The sequence below is a fragment of the Protopterus annectens genome, chromosome 12.part0, assembly GCF_019279795.1.
Source record: "Protopterus annectens isolate FY-2018-M chromosome 12.part0, PAN1.0, whole genome shotgun sequence".
Classification (NCBI taxonomy): Eukaryota; Metazoa; Chordata; order Ceratodontiformes; family Protopteridae; genus Protopterus; species Protopterus annectens.
The window spans coordinates 1268006835-1268025949 of NC_056746.1; the positions used below are offsets into that span (position 1 = coordinate 1268006835).

Below are 19115 nucleotides of genomic sequence, written 5' to 3' on the forward strand. Positions count from 1 at the left end.
TGAGGGATATAGGTTTAATTTTTTAAAGCATTTTATTTATGGTACTGGTTTGAATGTGATTGAAGGAGAAGGTATTGGCAGTTTCCTTGGTTCTTACTGGTATGGTTAGAGGATTATTAGTGTTATTTTTGGTAAGTGATAGTATGGAATTAGTTGTTGTTGTTGCTGTGTCTTTCAGCTTTTCCCGGTTAGGGGTCGCCACAGCAGAACTCCGGTCTGCTTATGATTGGCAGTAGATTTTTACATGCAGAGTTGCCGGCCCTGATGTACAACTTTCAACGAAGGTACGCCCATTCATGCATGTCTCCACACAGAAGACGCTCTAGCTGAGAATCGAACAAGACGTCTTACTGTGAGGCAACAGCTATGCTGTCCATTGTATTTGTAGTTGTAGGGATTGGAGTCAAGGCTTCTCCAGGTAGAAGTTGTTTTGTGGCAATCCAGAATTTTTGTGGATTGTTTTGGTGTTTTTGTTGGATGACAGTATAGTATGTTACTTTATTATTCTTGATCTGCTATTTAGCTTTGTTTCTTAGTTGCTGGTAGTAATTTAGGGTTGGCTTGGTTTTTGTTGGCTTGATATTGTGCCTAGGCTTCACCTGTAATTCTTTTTCATAGGTTATATTCCCAGGCATACTAATGGCTATGGATGCAGTATCCTTTAATATTCAAGCAACCTTAGGTGTATGTGAATGAATTACAAAATGTCAAACTACTAACACTGTTTGTGTTACAAGTGTTTTCTCTACTGTCTGTGTAATTGTTTCCACAATCTATCTTTGAAAGTCTGTGGAGGTTGCTTTGTCTTCTTCCAAAACTGAAGAAAATTACAAATGGTGCATGTTTGCTACACATGTTTCAAAAACTCTTCCACCATGCTAAACCAATCTGTAGGATACCATCTCTGCTTTTACATGACAATTGGTTTCATTTGTGAAAAGCAGTGACAGTTTCTGGCACTTTCTAAGCTTGGGATTCAAAATAGACCAGAAGTGTATAGTAGTGTAAGAACTTTAGAGAGCACACAGTATTCATAAAAAACACTCTTTCTCTCTCTTTGTCAGCTTTTTCCTTTCGGTGGATTAAATAGTGGGTCAGCATCAGAAATTTTAAATTTTCATATCAAAATGTGTCAGTATCAGTAGAGCAACAGGTAGCACACTCACCACTGGTGCAGAAGGCTGTGTGTTCTTTATCCACACCAGGTACATGGAAATCTGCACTGCATTGCAAAATAAAAGGGTTGCTGCAATCCTGAGTGGGTCATCCATCGGATGAGATGTTAAACTGAGGCCCCATCTGCCTGAATTCGTGATAGGTCAGGTGGATGTAAAAGATCCCATGGTACCTTATATACAAAAATAACTATTTACAAAATACTTACATATTTACAAATATTTACATATGTACAAATATATAAATATACAAATCTGTTTACACATATTCATAATTTCATTTATAATCATAAATTTTCATCCCTATTAGACCCCCACTCCTCTTTCCATACCATCTGATTTTATTTAATACTGTTGCTAAACTTCATTTGCTATAAACATAATTTCATTTATTCTTTCAGTCCATATAACTCATATAACATAAAATAACTTTTTATCTATTCTTAACATATTCTTTAGTTCTATTCTTATACTATCCATACTTAATCATGTCCATGTTTATTTTATCAACTTCTTTTATAGCTTCAAAAGAATCTTCTTTATATAGTTTTTCCCATGACTTTTTTATTCTTTTACATTTCAAAAACACGTTACATAAAATATATGTATATTGCCAAGAATAATTAACTATCACTTTTCATCTTATATGGCATATTTTCTTTTATCATCAATTTATCTACTACCAGTCTCCACAAAAAAAAATCTTGACATTCTACTTTCTGATTAAACCATTTCCCTATTTTTATAGCTTTATTTTTTATCCGTTAGAATTTCCCATGGTTTTAAATAGTAATGTTTTATCATTACATTCTTATACTATATAACTTTTTTCTATTTCATTAAGTTTTATTTTCCACAAAAATATTTTTCTTGGCAATATTTTACTACTTTATTTATACACTATTTTTCTCTTTTACCTTTTTTTACCATATCTTCAAATTTATCATACTTCTATTTATGCAGTTTTACTATTAATCTCTCATCTTTTTCATGTATCCATTTTAGCACTTTGTACAAATTTAATGAAGCATCACATAACACTTGGTTACTTAACCCCAAACCTCCTCCTTCTTTATTTACATACAATACGCCTCTTTTTACTGGGTTTTATTTAGAACCCCATACAACTGAAAACATTCCCCAGGATTCAATAAAGCCTACACTAAGTGTACACAATATGTATTAAATAAAATTTTTATCTCATTTTTGTGTTTTCTAGTCACTCAGAAAGATTACGCTAAGTGTACATGTAGTCTACACTTTGTGGTAACCTTTATGAATCCATGTCAATATTTGAAGCAACATAAATATCAGTAGTAAAACTAAAATTAGGAGGACAAAGATGTGTGTTATGTCTGTGCTGTCTGTTCCTCAGAACAGTGTACAGTTTACACTTAGTGTAGGCTTTATTGAATCCAGCACATTATCTGTAATAATGCCTTTTCCAATACTGTTGGCAACATAAATGTTTATTTATTTTATTTTATTTTATTTTATTTTACATTTGTTGACTGGGCTAGTCTAACTGGATACATGTCCATTTTCAGCAGAGGCCCGGGGAGATAAGCTCCAAGACAGATAAATGAAAAACTTAGTAATCAATAAACAAAATAAGACTAAATAAAAATATTCATAGTAAACAAGCAGATTCCAGGTACAGCAAGAGAAAAATAAAAGAAAAAAATGACTAAATAGCAGCATTCATTGTAAACAATGCATATTACAGGTTACAACATAAAAATTCTGTGAGGACAATTATGTGAGGTCAAATGTACTTACTAAGTATGCTATTTTCCCATCAGTACTGAATTTACCAAATAAGCCTTTTTTCTGAATGATAATTTATGTGTTCTCCAGAAAAAGAAAGGTTTGTATTACTTTTTTCCCACAATGAATTATACTTACATCTTTATTCCCAAATTTTATGCCTAACACAGACATTTCATTCATTGTAAAATATACAACCCAATCTTTACTACATGACCTAAATCTTTACTTTTCTCATTATTTAAAGCCATCCCTGTCATCTCTAGACACACATTTGTGGACATTATTACTTCTTTAATCCATTTTTTTGCATTTATTATAATGTCATCTGCAAATTTCACATACTATCACATTCACAAATAATGCAAAGTGTGTACAATTCATTGGACAGCCCAGTCATACACCACTCTTCATATGCACCTCTTGGTTTAACCAGTCATTTACAAGTATTTTACTTTATTATTACTATACGGTGACATGCACACTTTCCTAACTTTCTCACTTACATTCTTTTATTATTATCCATAAGATTTACTGTCCAGTTGTGTCAAATGCCTTAATAAGATCTCCTGTCTGGATCAATACATAATCTCGAAATTTTGGAATACCGAATTCCAAAATCTCGAGACTATATAGCCGAAACCCCTGAATACCGAAAGACCAGAAGCGCGAAATTCAAAATCCTGATGTTCAGAGATAATGAAGTAGCACTTCTGGTGTTGCGGTCTGTTGATGGATAGGTGGAAGTTCAGGTAAGTATCTATGTGTAAGTGTGTTGGTTAGGGGCTTTAGTGTGTGTCAGTGTGTGTTGTGAATGTGGTGTGTGTGTGTGTGTGTGTGTGGGACTATAAAATGTGCAGATGTGAGTTTCCCTTGTGTGTCTGTGTGATCTCGGAGTTAGTATATTTAAGTAGGGGGGTGTGCAGGAGGGCTTGCCCCCCATCTTATGTGTAGTGTAGGATGATATGTTTGATTGTGGGGGGAAGTTGTGTGTATGTGTATGTGTGTTGTATGTTCGGGATTTTGAATTTTGTGCTTGTGGTCTTTCGGTATTTAAGGGTTTCGGCTACATAATCTCGAGATTTTGAAATTCGATATTTCAAAATTTCAAGATTATGTAGTAAACCCCTCCTGCCATGATTTTCTCTTCTTTTTTTGTTGATAATATCACCCCCAATTTCTCTATCATTAAGAATTTTTGACAACCCTTCCCCTTTATACTATATATGCTATCTTCCATATTTCCTTTTTAGTTTCAAATCTCTTTTGTATTACTTTCATAAACATTAGTATCCAACATTATAAGATTTCAATTTTTTTTAATTACCCTCTATCTTCCTTCTTCCATAGGAACTTAAGCATTCCACCACAGAATATTTTATACATAAAACCTTAATTTAACCATTTTCATTCAAAATCTTTATTTATTTATTTTTTTGCCAAACGCACATATTTTCATAAATTTCATATCCTATTCCATCTGGGCCTGCAGCTGGATCTAAATTTACTGGTCCTAATACTTCATCAAGCTCATTTAAAGAAATCTCCTTTTCCAACTTATTATTCTCTTTTTCTGTTTCCGTTTTTACTTTCCATGTTTTTACTACCCTCTCTTTTTTCTTTAAGCATTTCTTGTACGTAATGTATTACAGTATTCATAATCTTTTCCAGAGTTCTTTGTATTTCTCCTTTTGCATTTTTTATTTCTCTTCTAGCACTACAGTATTCCTTTACTAATCTGTTTATGCAGATTGATACTCTTCTCTTTTTTCTTTGTAAAAATATCTTTGCTTATATAACAATTCTTGCATTTTTTCTAGATTTCTTATATAATTATTTTTCTTAGTCAAAGTACTTCTCATCATCATGTTCTAAATCTTCCAATTCATTGTTATGTTTTTTTATATTTTTCTTTCTCTACTTGTCACTGTAAAAAAAAAACATTCTTTATATTCTTCCTTAAATATCATCCACCATCCAGACCAATTTTCAAAAAATGTTGTCATTCTAATATCGTCTTTCCATAACTTCCTTTTTCATCCCATGCTTCTCATTTATCCTTTTTTATTCCTTTGCCTATTTTTATATATTCCTTGCTTTCCTTTATCTCTAGCCATATTGCAAGATTATCAGAAAATCCTGTTTTATTTAACTCCCCTTCTCCTATAGCTAAACCTTCTGATACTATAAAACAATCTATTTCAGTTTTATACATACCTATTTTGTAAGTCCATGAATTTTCTCCCAAAGTTTTAACTTACTACATCTTATAACATCTTCTCATATCATTTCCTTTCTTTTTAAGCTTGCCGCTTAAATTACAAAGTCTACTGTTATTAGAATATGCATATTTATCACTACATAGTCTAAAATCTGATGAAATAAGCTTTCTCCTTCTTTACAATTAGTATAAGCATATAATGTTATAGTTGTATACACTTGTTATTTCCATCTTAAATCTGCAGTGGTTAATCTTCCCATTTTTGCTAAAGTTACATCTAAAATTTTGACTCTATTTCTACAGAATACAGCAATTCCAGAACATCTCTAATTTCACAAATTCCATATTACTTTTCCTCCCCATAGTTTCTCTGTTTGCAATATTTCTTAATTTGTTAAAAACCTTGTGTCTTTTAATATAAATACATCTATATAACATTTATTACACCACTGCAAAATACTATTCACATTTACAGAAAACACTGAAATTGTCAATTTTTCTTTTCCTTAGATTCATGGTTTCATAAATTCATAGTTAATTATTAGCCTAGCCTTCCTAATATGACACTGTAAGCCTAACCAATTTCCTTCCCAAAAGGGAGAATCAAACACTGCACCTTGTGCTTGTGAGTCAAAAACCTTAACTACCAAGTACCAATCTTTGCCTGTATATAATTATTTTCAACAATTTCTTTTCTTTTTTTTTCCTTTTGAACTTATCCCTTTAAATTTTATTTTTCTCTCTTTTACCTGTTTACCAACAGAATTCTGTTTCCCTCCCAATTTATGTCATCTTCATCACTTATTTCAGAACTTTCTTCTAAATCCTCTTTATTATTTTTTCCGTCATCTAATTTTTATTCTATTTCTACTCCATCTAAAATATCTACTCTTTGTTAATTTTCTTCTCTTTCTTTTTCCTTACTCAATTTAATTTTTGCAATCCATCCATAAATGTCCAATGTTGCTACATTTATAAAATTTCAATTCTCATTTTTTGCATCATGCCCTATTTCCCCACAAATATAACATTTTCTTTTGTCACCGTTACTTATCAAATGTGCTTTTTTTCTATACACAAAAAAAAACACATTTTGGGTTGTCCCCAGTATTTTAAAACAACCATACTCTCCTCCACATGTATCATGCTTGGTATATATATATATATATATTTTTTTTTTCTCTTTCTATTTCTAAGACAATATTGCAATCCCAGCCATCAGTCCACAAACTCCTTTGCCATCATCTTTTACAATGTCCCAGACATATTTGCATAAAGCTTCAAATGTCCTTTCAAAGTCACTCTTTCTACTTCTGTTCAAAATTGTATATGAATCTTTTTTGCTTCCTTGTTAAATGCTTTCATCACATAAAGATTCCATGGGTTACAGTCTGTCTTTTTTTTCATATTCTCCAAGAAAGTTTTCCATTGAAATAAACAGTCCAAAATATAATGTCACAAAATGTCTCTTGTTAATAAGAATAAACACTCTTACCTCATGTGTTTTTACACCCAAAGGAGCTATTAAATTGTTCCACACTTCATACCTGTCCATTTTTTATCTTCTTTACTTTGAATCTTTACCATGTACTTCAATTTTTCTAATTTTCTCTTGTCTTCTTTTACTTTCTCTGCATATGTTTTCTTTTCCATCTCACCACTGTTCTTCAGGATTGTCTTTGCATCTTCTTTTTGTATTTTCTCCATAATGTCCCCCAGGAAACATGTCCTTTTCTGTCTCTCTCTGCACCTCCATGTCTTTAAGTAAATCATTACACAACCCCCCCCTGACTGGAGGGTTGTAATAATATATCCATCATTTGCTGACTCATCTCCATCAAACAGGTTTCTTTGAAACATTTTTGAAGAATTCTGTACACATTCTTTGACCTCAATATTTGCTTTCTCCTTCATTTCTTTCACTACTCCATCATCTCCTTCTCTCTCCATCTGCCTGTTTCTCAAAGCTGCCTCTGTGCCAGAAATGGAACCAGAAGTGCTCCTCCAAAACAGGTCCCACTCACAACAATGACAAGCAGGGGATGTTCCTGATGCTCTGGCCAAATTATTCTTAGTACTATAAATACTGTATTGGGTAGACTAGTGGGACTATCCTCGTCAACGATAGATAAATGAAAAAGATAAAAATCATATGTGAGAAATGCTAGCTAGTATTGGAATGGATCCTGTCTAGGGTGTGTAGGATCAAGCTTTTCAATAGTGGTCTTCTTAGTGAGGGATTATGGGAAATAACATGGCTGCTGTAAAATCTAACAAGTTACAGGAAGGTAGGCAGGATCACAGAACTGATAGAAAGTGCTGGCATGCTTCTTTGTTGGAAAGGTATTTGCAAAATGAAATAAGTAAACTACAGACCAGCTAGGCACAGAAAAATGATGAAATTTCCAGAAAAATTAATACTGGTAAGTCTTGGCCACTGATTATAAGACCCTAAACAGTATTGAGTCACACTTGGTAGGCTATGTTAAGAAAATGTAATGACTGTATTGTCAAATTAATGTTTTGCTTACATGGAAGATGGATTTTTGTAGGTGAGTGTGAGTTTATGTGTGTGTGTGTGTGTGTGTGTGTGTGTGTGTGTGTGTGTGTGTGTGTGTGTGTGTGTGTGTGTGTGTGTGTGTGTGTGAAACAGTATGCTAGGGATACAGTAAGGGTTGGGCAAGGGAATAGAATTAATGTTTTGAGTATGTTGCATGTTTGTGGGGTAAGAGAGTAATTTCCACTTTTCTGGACTAGTATTCATTCTTTTACAACAAACAGCATATTTGCCCCTTTTTTCCTCATTCTGTTAAAATGTATAACTACCCTTAAAAAGGGGGATTTACTGTAGATAACTGTATCTCATTTAATCAAAACATGATTAAGCAAACCTGAAGCATCTAACATCTTGGAAGGTCAGAACTCGAAAGAGTAGGTAATAAAAAAAAAAACACTTTCCTCCCCCATAGCACTTGATGTGAGGGGCACGCCCCACAACTCAAGCTACTCTATATGTATATGTGTATTTGTATGTTTCAGTATTTCGAAATTACAAAGTGGATCCATACATATATATATATATATATATATATATATATATATATATATATATATATATATATATATATGGATCCACTTTGTAAAATCCCGAATTTCAGTATTTTGAACTTACAATTCCGAATGCTCACAAATCCAAAAATGTACTATCCCAAGACTTAGAAGCCCGAAAACACTTTAAAAACAGGCAGTACATCTGTAACAGGATGTACGTCATACCAAACTACAATGGTGTCTCCCTGCTTTCCCTCACCCGAAGTATAGGTGCCGTGTATGAAACCATGGTGTCACAGAAACACAAAAAACTGATGATCATAGACGAATATGCCTACCACCTGGAGAAGAAGGGGTCAAACAGACACTACTGGTGTTGCAAGTGGAAAGCAGCAATGAAATGCAAAGGTAGGGTCATTACAACTCCTATACCTACTGGTGAAAGGATGTGTAGGTCAGCCGCTCACAACCATAGCGGTGACCCAACAGAGCTGGAGAGATACAGCATGTGTGCTGAACTGAAGCACAGGGCGGCTGTCTCCAGAGATTCCCCATGCCTACTTGTAGAGGACGCACTAGCGTCCATGTCCATAGATGTGGTCCCAGACCTGCCGACCAGGAGAGCATTACTACAGCAAGTGGGAAGAGTGTGCAGGAAAGCTACCACTTCAACAGTGAATCTACGCACCCTCCAGGACTATCCCAGTAAGAGTGGCATGTTCCTTGAGAAATTAGTTGTGGATGCGACCAGTGACAACATAGTTATTGTGTTTAGCACAGTCAACAACCTGTACAACCTCAGCCATGCCACCATTTGGTTAATGGATGACACCTTCTTCTACAAGGGTGTCATCTGTAGGCAGCTCTACAGTATCCATGGGCTACTCCGCTGTGGCAGATACAGCAGATATGTACCACTGCTGTATTGTCTAATGAGCAGGAAGTCCCTTAGGGCATACAATGCCATGTGGGACTGTGTATTCCACCTGCTGGAGGATCAGGGATTCAAGACCTCACTCAAGTATGTGCTGTGTGACTTTGAGTTCGCCGCAATTAAGAGCATCAGGATCAACATCAATGCTGTAAAGTTGAAAGGGTGCTTGTTCCATTTCGGTAGGAATGTGTGGTGCAAGGTCCAGCAATTGGGAATGGCGCATTCCTATAATACAGATGTGCCTCATAGCACTAGCATTTCTGCCAGAAGATGATGTTGTGCAGGAATTTTTGGACTTGAAGGAGGTGTACCCTCCAGAGGGGAGAGAATTAGTTAAGTATTTTGGTGATTGGTATGTGTTGGGTTGTAAGAGGCGTTTCACCACTAGAACTGCTGCAGTCTCACGCTTCCCACCCTTATTCCCAGTAGGGTTTTGGAATGTGCATGAAATGAATACACTTTTTCTGCCCCAAACCCAGAATTCTGTTGAAGCCTGGCACCGGCACCTAAAATGTTTATTGGGTGCCAAGGCAACCGACCTGTCTTGGTGCTGACATTAGCGAGGGAACAGGATAGGGTGGACGAGTTACAGACCCGCCTCGCTACTGGGTGTCCACCCACACCAAAATGGCGTAGGGTGCTGAGGATGCATGTGCAATTTGAGAGTATACTGTCACATAGGGAGGAATATACCACCATGGAGTTCCTGAAGGCTATTGCACGGATTTTACAAATGTGAGTAATGGACTACAGTGCTTTTCTGACTGGGACATTACATGTTTGCTGTTGGTTTCACTACTGAGTGCATATATACAGTAACAGGTGTTTCGCAGAGGTGGATGGCTATAAAACAACAAAAAAAGACACTGCAGTACGGGTTTTTGGTATTCTGATACTTTGGCATTGTGAGGTTCGTTATTTCATGTTTTCGGGTTTGTGAACATTCGGGTTTGTGATTTCGAAATACTGAAATTCGGAATTTCAGTATTTCAAAATTACAAAGTGCATCCATAGATATATATATATATATATATATATATATATATATATATATATATAAAAAATCACTTGATCAGGTTTTCAGAAACTTGAAATTCATATCTGAGAGATGATATGATAACATTTCTGAAAACCCAAAGCATTTGAATGGAGATCACAGTACAGTGAGGATTAGGAAATTTACAGTTTTTCTCAACATAGTGCAATCTCAGAGTTGGTATATATAATTAGCAGAGGGTGTGGGGATGCAGGGGGGCTTGCCCCCTTTCAAAACTTTAAAAAAAAAAGATAGATTTATGTGGGGTTTTTTTTTTTTTTTTTCCCTCCCACAATTCAAAGACATGCAGTAGGGGTGGACTGGACACTCTAAATTGGCCAAAGGTGTGAGTGCGAGTGCAATTGTGGGGTATGGATGAACTACAGTGGTAGGGCTAACCACTCAGTGGTGTAAACCTTGACTTCACTGTTGAAGTGACACCCCGACCCCATGTGCAAAATGTGAGGAAGGGGTTGTAGATGTATGTACATGTATATAAATGCATGCATATATATTGTGACTGCCTGGATTAAGGCTGGGCCTGGTCCTGTATAAAGATTGACCTACTTAATTGGGCTGCTGATAATCACTATAAAGGGAGATCTAGTATAAGGAGGTGTATACTCAACAGCCTGTAGGACTAAACCTGTAGGCTTTAGTCAATCACTTTATGACGGCTTTTAAACTGCCAAATATTTTTAAGAACACTTTGAAGCTTGCAAGTTGTCATTAAGTGATTGTCACTGCAGTTACTTATAAGCAGTTTGTAAACTGTTAATCTGTTCTTTGTTTTTAAAGTTAGTTTCCCTACCTTTTAAGAAAGGACAGTTTGTTTACAAGCTGTCTACTAAGTGATTACTTATCTGACAGCTTTTATGCTGCCAAACCTTTTTCTAAGCATCCCGCTCACCTTACATGTTGGCACCTTGGGAAGTTATCCCATTTGCCTCATACTTGCTATGGCACTGGGTGTTTAACTATGCCTTATGAATTCTTTACATTGCTACTTATACTGGGTGCTGCAACTATTTTGACTTAGTTTGGCTTGCTTGTACAGGACAAAAAAGGAAAAAATATAACATTAAATTATTTTTTTACTGTACAGTGTTTAGCTCTTTATTTTTAGTTATCTCTGCCAGAATTGTTAACAACTGCTATTTGGCAGGTAGGTTTCAAGTTTATTTTTCAAATTTGCTAATTATTTTATTAGCTTTGTGTGTAAAGCTGTTAAGTAGTTATAGATGGTAGACAACTTAAAAAATGGACACAACTCCTTTTCAAGACAGGCTTATCATTTGTGATCTTTGCCTTCCAGAAAAAAAAATCTAAAGAAAAACATAATATTTAGAAGTCATTTAATACACAAACCATTAGTGAAGGAAGCAGGACCAGCCTTAGATCAACTGGTACCCTAGGCATAAGGGATACAGCGGATGTCAGACAGCAACAAGCTTAAATACAGTATTGTAGCCGATATTTTTACTTTTTTGTTTAATCACAACCATTCATCTGGGATACAATCAATAATATGACTATATTTGGTGGGTTTAAGGCAGCTTTGATACTGTCTGACTCCTGCTATCATTTGATCACAGATAAGCAGTCAATCTGCTGTGGCAGTACTTCTGTGTGTTTCTCTGAAACAAGCTGAAATACATTATTGGGAGCATTGATCTGGCTTTGCAGGGCTAGTTTGTGTATATAATAAGGTGAACGACATTACTGTGGCCATTTTTACCACAATAAAACATCTGCAGTATATACGTGTAGAACATATTAACAACATGTGCAAATACTCTTTCTTCCAGAACAAAGGGCAACACTGTGCAGCAATCCTTTCTCCTAACAAACACCTTATTCCAGTATTCTAAGTAGTAGGACTTACAAGCTCTCAAAACTAAAGTATCACAATTATTATTAAATAGTCTTAACCACCCTCTAACTTACAGTCATAAATATAACACCTTCCAAATACAATTCAACGAACAGCTTTAAATAAAACCACTTAACTTCAAATCAGGCAATCTCAAGGAAGAGTGAGATTTAAAGGAATTCAGGAATTGAGCAATTTATGTAATGTCTGAGTGAATGTTAACTGTTAAAAACAAAACATACATGCATACTACATGCAACATGCTACTATGGTTTGTCAGCACTAGCACTGAGTACTGTGTCCTCTAACTTGTGTAACTAGATAGGTATCGGTTCTAATCTCACAGCAGTCAACTTGAGAGTGTGCATATGTGTATTCATTCACCTATCAGTCTGGAGAAAATCTGAGGGGTGATTCATCCTCGTTTACAAAGCATCCACAAACCCCACACTTATGAACCTCCTATGTATTTGTAAGTCAAACAGTACCAGAAATACAAGGTCTAGGAACCTCAATTCTGTCTGTGACTTAAACAGAACATGCTAGAGAGACAGGTATGTGTCCCACAGACTGCCCCTCCTATGTAACATGTGAAGCTGAGTTCATCTATTATCCAGTTTAAACACAACCTAGACCAATGGATGGGGGATAGGAAATTTACACCAGGCCTGGAAACCAGGACCAAGGTATCTTATAAATACCTGGCCCTCAATGTGCTATTTGGATACAGGACATCATTATTCTTTTGGGAAAAACTGGCTAGGTTTAGAACCCCCCCCCCTTGTGGGTCATTAACCTAGTAGCAGTCTATGCATCTATGAATTTACTAATCTATGAATTAATGTATATGTGCCAATGTCACTGATTAAAATGGGAATTAATAAAATGTTTAAAAATAAAGTAAACAAGCAAAAATATAACCACTGATCTATAAAGGCACACTGTTCTAAAATTAAATTGCAAAATTAAAGCAGACTTCCACTAGTCCAAAGGATCATAAGAAGTTACTAGGCTAATGGCCCTAGGGCCCTTACAAGCCTAGCCAAGTTCGACCCTTATTTCCACGATCAGCACCTAATGCCCCTGTACAAGAGGGACACAGGTGGAACCCCCGTGTGAATTCACAGTTTCCCATCCAATCATCCAGACTGCATTTGAAGAGGGCGAATGAGGTGCTCTATTTGACATGAAGTGGGAGTCTGTTCCAAAGGTGTTGTAACCTCTGGGAGACAAATCTGTCCCCCCAGCAGGTTCTATTATTGTCACATACCAGTTTAAAGTCTTTAGAGTGAGTAACCTGTGTACCATTTTACTTACGGAGATGCAGCATTTCATATAAAGTGGGGTCAGAGAGTGCCTTGTATGCATGGCAGAGATCGCCTCTGAGTAGTCTGTATGAAACAGAATAAATTACCAGTGATTTCAGATAATCTACATAGGGCAGATGCTGAAGACCTAGCATTTTACTTATGAGGAACCTTTTTGGTCTCTGCAATTGCTGCAGGTGCTTGGAAAGGTACACACCAAAAGGGACATTGTTCACAATTATTGGCCTGATGAGGGAAGAGTACAGGGAGGTTATAACTTCTTTTTTTCCTGGAGGCAGTGCCCTTACTTATGAGATGAGCAATATAGAATGCCCTTCTTAACACTGTGGAGACATGGTGGTCAAAGGTGAGGTTGCTGTCAACCTGTGTGGCCAGGTCTCTGACCATTAAGTGTATACCTAAGGTGTTGCTATTAATATGGTAGTCAGCAGGAACACTGCCCTTACAGAAAGGGATGAGAATGAATTTTTTGCATTGAGTTTAAGGCCATTACTTTGGCATCAATCATGTTTTTGTGTAAGACCCTCTTGTATGATACTGACATCATTTGGAGATTCTATGACCGCTCCCAGTTTGCAGTAATCAGCAAAGTTGGTCAGCCACAGGCCTTCAGTTTTTGCTTGTATTTTGGAGCAATAGACTTTAAACAGTAGAGGTCCCAGGACTGATCCCTGTGGAACACCACTGGATTCAGGTCTGCTATTGGAAGTGGATTCCCCTATTTTGACTATATGGGGTCTATCAGTGGACCAGTTAGTGACCCATCTAATGATATAAGGGTTGATACTAGCCGGGTGAGCTTGTCAATGATGCCTGAGTGGGAGATGGTGTCAAATGCCTTTTTTAAGTCTAGGTAGGCTGTATGCATAGATTTCCACCTCATCCAGGGCCTTGGTGACTGTCTCAAAGAAGTCCACCAGGTTTAACAGGCATGATCTCTCTTTGACAAATCCAAACGGAGTAGGGTCAAGTGTTTGGAAATTACCTATATTGTTGTTGATAAAGTCCATGATGATTCACTCCATGGCCTTGCAGATAAGACTAGTCAGGCTAATAGGTCTGTAGTTCCCAGGTTCAGTGGAAGCACCACCTTTGTGCAAGGGAAGAATGGTAGCCATTTTCCATTCAGCTGGGATGAAGCTGGTGCTTAGACTATGATCGAAAAGAGTTCCCAATGGTGTTGCTAATTCTTGTTGGAGCCCATGTAGGATGCAACCTGGGTTGTTATTAGGTCTCATAGATGCTGTGTTCCTGGCCTTAGAGAGGGCGTTAATGACTTGCTTTTTAGAGATACAAGGTAGGGTACATTTGGTAGGGATGTCATGGGGTATGTGTGGTGGGGACAGAGGAGTTAAGTTTTCACAGAACCTGTCAGCCAGCAGGTTAGCTATGTCCAGTTCAGTACAAATCTCTATACAAAGGTATGATGGACTCTTACAGTGGTTGCCACAAGTATGTACAGTCATGTAGCAAATACTACATCAAAAGGTAGAGGTTATCTGTCATTGGGAAATGTCTTTCTAGGGGAAAATGATGAAGCATGATCACTTCACTGCTACTCTTTATAGTTATGTGTACCATTTATAACATATCTGTATAACTTTGTGTAACTTTTGAAACAAAACTCCCTCATATTGATATAATCCTCATCCTGGAATCTATAATGTTAAACAAATACATCATTAGTTTTATCTGTATAATTTTGTGACAAAAGCACATGTAATTCATCTAAGTTTTATGTTTTTTTTATGCTCCAATGTGTATAACTCTGTATCAAAACCACACTGACACTGATGTAATTCTCATGGTGTAATTTACCATGTTGCAACATTTTGTAAACAGTGCTGCCTATGCACCCAGGTTGTTAATGAAAATGGTCCCAGGATCAGTTCACTTGCACAGTAAGCAAAGAATAAAATAATGAATGAATAACTAAATAAACACAGTCAAAAAACAGCTATAATTAATGGGTACAGAGGCTACCTGTGGGTAGAAGTGACTGACCCCTGCTATCACTGATAACAATTAAGCTGTAATTGATCTGGTTTTGCAAGGGTAATGCTCATTTTTGTGAATCAAGACAGAATATTTTATGTGGTCACTTTTTATCACAGACAACTGAAGTAGCCATTGTCAGTAAAGCGGATGTAACTAATATGTCCAGGGCAGTTTAGGAGAGAAAGACAATGATCATTGCTGTGGCTTGATAACAGTGAAATAATCATTGCTTAATCTTTGTAAGTCTAAAGTAAATTGGTGTGAGGCAAGCTGAAATACTTACTATGACCATTTTTTTGTTGTTGTTTGGTCATAACCAGAAATGTAAGGTGTACACAGCCAATAAAGTGGCAATAACTAATAGGTATGAAGGCCATCTGTATAAAAGTGACTAACCCCTACTGTTGATCATTGATCTGACTGATCCATGGCAGTGTCAGTGTCTGTGTATACTTTTGGATCACTACATTTATGCTGCTTGCTATCCTTCCTCCCCATATTCAGACTCATGCAGTGACAAATTTTAGATTCTGTCTTTTCAGCTTTGATTTGGTGCTGTGTCAATGCAAAAGTGGGCAACCAAACTTAAAAATGAGGCCTGCAACATATGCTAAAGATGTTTTTTGTAGTCAACAGCTAAGGTGGTAACTGGTAATTTATCTGTTGAACTATGACAAGCTGGTTGGCAAAGAGAGCCATACAGGATTCAGGGCCTGTCCTCTTGGGAATTATATAATCAGTATGTGTTTCTTGGGGAATGTGCACAGACTGAGAAAACTGGTTGAGTTTGTAACTACCTCTCAACTGTACAGATTTTTGCAGAATGTCCAGATTTCTGCCTCATATTTTGGGTCCGTTTTTCATAAAATTGTGGTTTTCTGGCAAATTAGTGGCAAACCATTAAAGACTGAACTTAGAAAATAATGGCAGACATTTGAGATTCAGACTTCATACCATTCAGAAAATGCATGCTAATGCAAAACCTGTTATTCTATCAACTTTCTAAGTTTGTAGGAGCAATATTTAAAAATTGTCCCTACTTTTGAGCCTCTGTCCCACTTTTATTTATGACTTTGTACAGATTTCTTTCTCTAAGAGGTTGACAGGTATTCTGATGAATATTAGTTGGCACCATCATTATTTCTAGTACTACTACTACTTCTGTACTGTGCTGGCATCTAATTTAGAAGCTCTTAGTTGCCTACTGCTTATGGCATGTAAACTATCACTTTAACATAGAAGATTAAAGCTATAAGTTGTTAAATGTCATCATATAGTCCTGTGTTTGATTTCCACAGTCTTCACATGCCTAATATGTACCTCTGAACAATCTAGTTTACTAAGTAATAATTCTAGGCCTCCACTGTAAAGGATTTATTCTACTAAAAACTACCTCATGTTTTCTGTAAAATTGCTCACTACCAACATCAACATATGATATAACATAAAAAGTAGTGAGATAAGTTTCTTCTAAAGACAGTTTAGCAAATCTGACTTTATGGATTACTAGTATTACACTTTATGCTAGGAATAACTTGAGACTTTGCCATTCTGTGTTTAGTGTATTTTACCTCTGTATGTACCTTATCTGAAGAGATTCTTTAAAGATCTCTTTGAGACAGAAATGATTACCTACAGCACAATGGCTCCTGAATAAACAGGTAATCCCAGAGGGGATGCTGGGAGCTTTATTGTGTCACAATCAACATTGCCATGCAGTTAAGTTAGGCTTCAGCATTACTTGAGTCATGACTTTTTTTTTCTGCTTTACTAAACTGATTACCCTGTGGTCTAACATAACTTTAAAAAGGTGCACACACAGCTGTCACTTATCTATCTTTTTCTCCTGTTTACTGTGGTTCTGTTTTTTCAGCAGTTCAGAAAAAAAGAAAGAAAATACTCCAAACCAGAGCAGAAACAGAATGCCATCTGATAAACAACACACACATCGTATAAACAGCACACAGTGTGCTACAGGTAGCACACACAACTTTATAGGGGCCATCTACTTTCTGAAGAAACCACGAGGAATTTGCACCTCTCCAACAAGCTTGGCTTTTTTTTGTAGTTCATAGGTCTAGCCACAGACAGGCACTATTTGTGCTGATAGAATCCAAGCTGCTTACAGTGATTGCAAGTCAGATTTTGCTGTTAAACGGACTAGCTATTTTTTATCATGAATTTATTTTTTTATGCTGCAGTTCTTTGAAGTTCTTTTTACAGCAATATACTAGCAGGTGGGAACTGGTACTCTTTTTAACACAGGCGAATAAACTCAGAGATTGGCTAATCAGAAATGTTGACTGCAATTCCACTGGAATCCTAATAACTTGGGCAACCTATGTGATGATAATCTACACAGAAAAGAAATACAGTATCCACCTCTTTGTATTCTCTTTATTTCAAACATTTCTAGTGAAGGCATTTGTCTTCACAGACTTTGGAAAGAGGTAATTACATAGAGAGCTGACACTGTTGCTCTACTAGATCAGTAGTCTACTGTTAATACTGGATGACATACTGGTACCAGATTAATTTGTAATTTTTATAAGAAATGTCTGTGTAGTCATTCTTTGTACAACTCCAGTTGACATCGCATTTGGCTACAGTAGCAGATACCTTTAAAAAGACAACAAAGATTGCCCTTTATAAATATGTCCCATTTCAATGTCTGTCCCCTCCACTCCAAATTTCCGCATCTTCCAGTACCCATGGCATCCCCAGCCCACAAGTAAAAGAGAGACACCTTTTATACAAGCACACATTTTCACAAGCTTCTCACCTTACAGATCAGGCAGTTGGTATGGTTGCAGAGGGGACACAAAAATTCATTGACGTCATCTTCATAAATGCACCAGCCCCGGCAGTCTGTGGTCTTACAGTGGTAACTATTTTCACTGCGGCTTTCTGCAATCGTCAGACCCCGCTCTAAGAATCTCTGGTACTCCTCAGGGCTGAGGAGCTAGAAAGAGAAAAATAGACATAAAACACAGTGTTTGCAGACATGGACTAATGTGTTATCTAATTTCAAAATTTGAACTTGAGTTCATTTTGTTTCCCAAAAATTTGCTGCCCCTTATCTCAGACATCAAAATGCCTAAAGTGCATATCTAATGCGTCTTACCACATTAGAAATGTGAACCTTGAAGTGCTAAAACAAAAGGACTCTGCGGTAGTTTTATCTCTGGAAACAAAGGGTGCAATTGTGGCTGCTACTACAAAACAGACAGGATGGAAGAAACTAGCAAAGCGAGCTGGGTTTAAGGTAAGAAATACAACTTACAGCTTTAATCTCTCGATCCAGTAGCTTTCCGGGACAGGAATACTCGTCATCTAGGTAAGGACATGCAATCTCAGGATCCTGGCTATTCAGGATTGTACCTCGCAGGCATTCTCTATGTTAACATAAATAAAAATATAGAAACTGAGAGAAAGAAGAAAAGCTGCTCTGCCAAATTTGTACAATATCTGTTTTGAATTTTTTAACTTCAGCTATAACCTATATATCTTAATTCATTTGATCTTATATTTAACGGTTCTCTTAGAAAAATACTAAATATGAGAATCTCATTTGAGAGGTTAGTAATGTACTGTTAAAATTACAGTTTGGTCATTAGCTTCTCATGATGACAGCAATTGTTAAGTTCTTAAATGTCATTTTATCCATAACTGCACAGCAAGCTGGTATAACACCCTTTACGATGCTGACTTTATGCATGATATGAGTACACT

At 36.4% G+C, this 19115-nt stretch overlaps 1 protein-coding gene across 2 annotated transcripts in view; it reads right to left on the reverse strand.

The window, feature by feature from the left end:
* Window positions 1–19115, reverse strand: part of RBCK1 (RANBP2-type and C3HC4-type zinc finger containing 1) — a 348371-nt gene that overhangs the window by 26544 nt on the left and 302712 nt on the right. For both annotated transcript variants that reach the window (XM_044090303.1, XM_044090302.1), the window contains 2 exons: window positions 18667–18778; window positions 18166–18345 (listed from right to left, as the gene is read on the reverse strand). In XM_044090303.1, the coding sequence (XP_043946238.1) occupies window positions 18166–18345; window positions 18667–18778 (292 nt within the window). The remainder of the gene's footprint in view (window positions 1–18165; window positions 18346–18666; window positions 18779–19115) is intronic.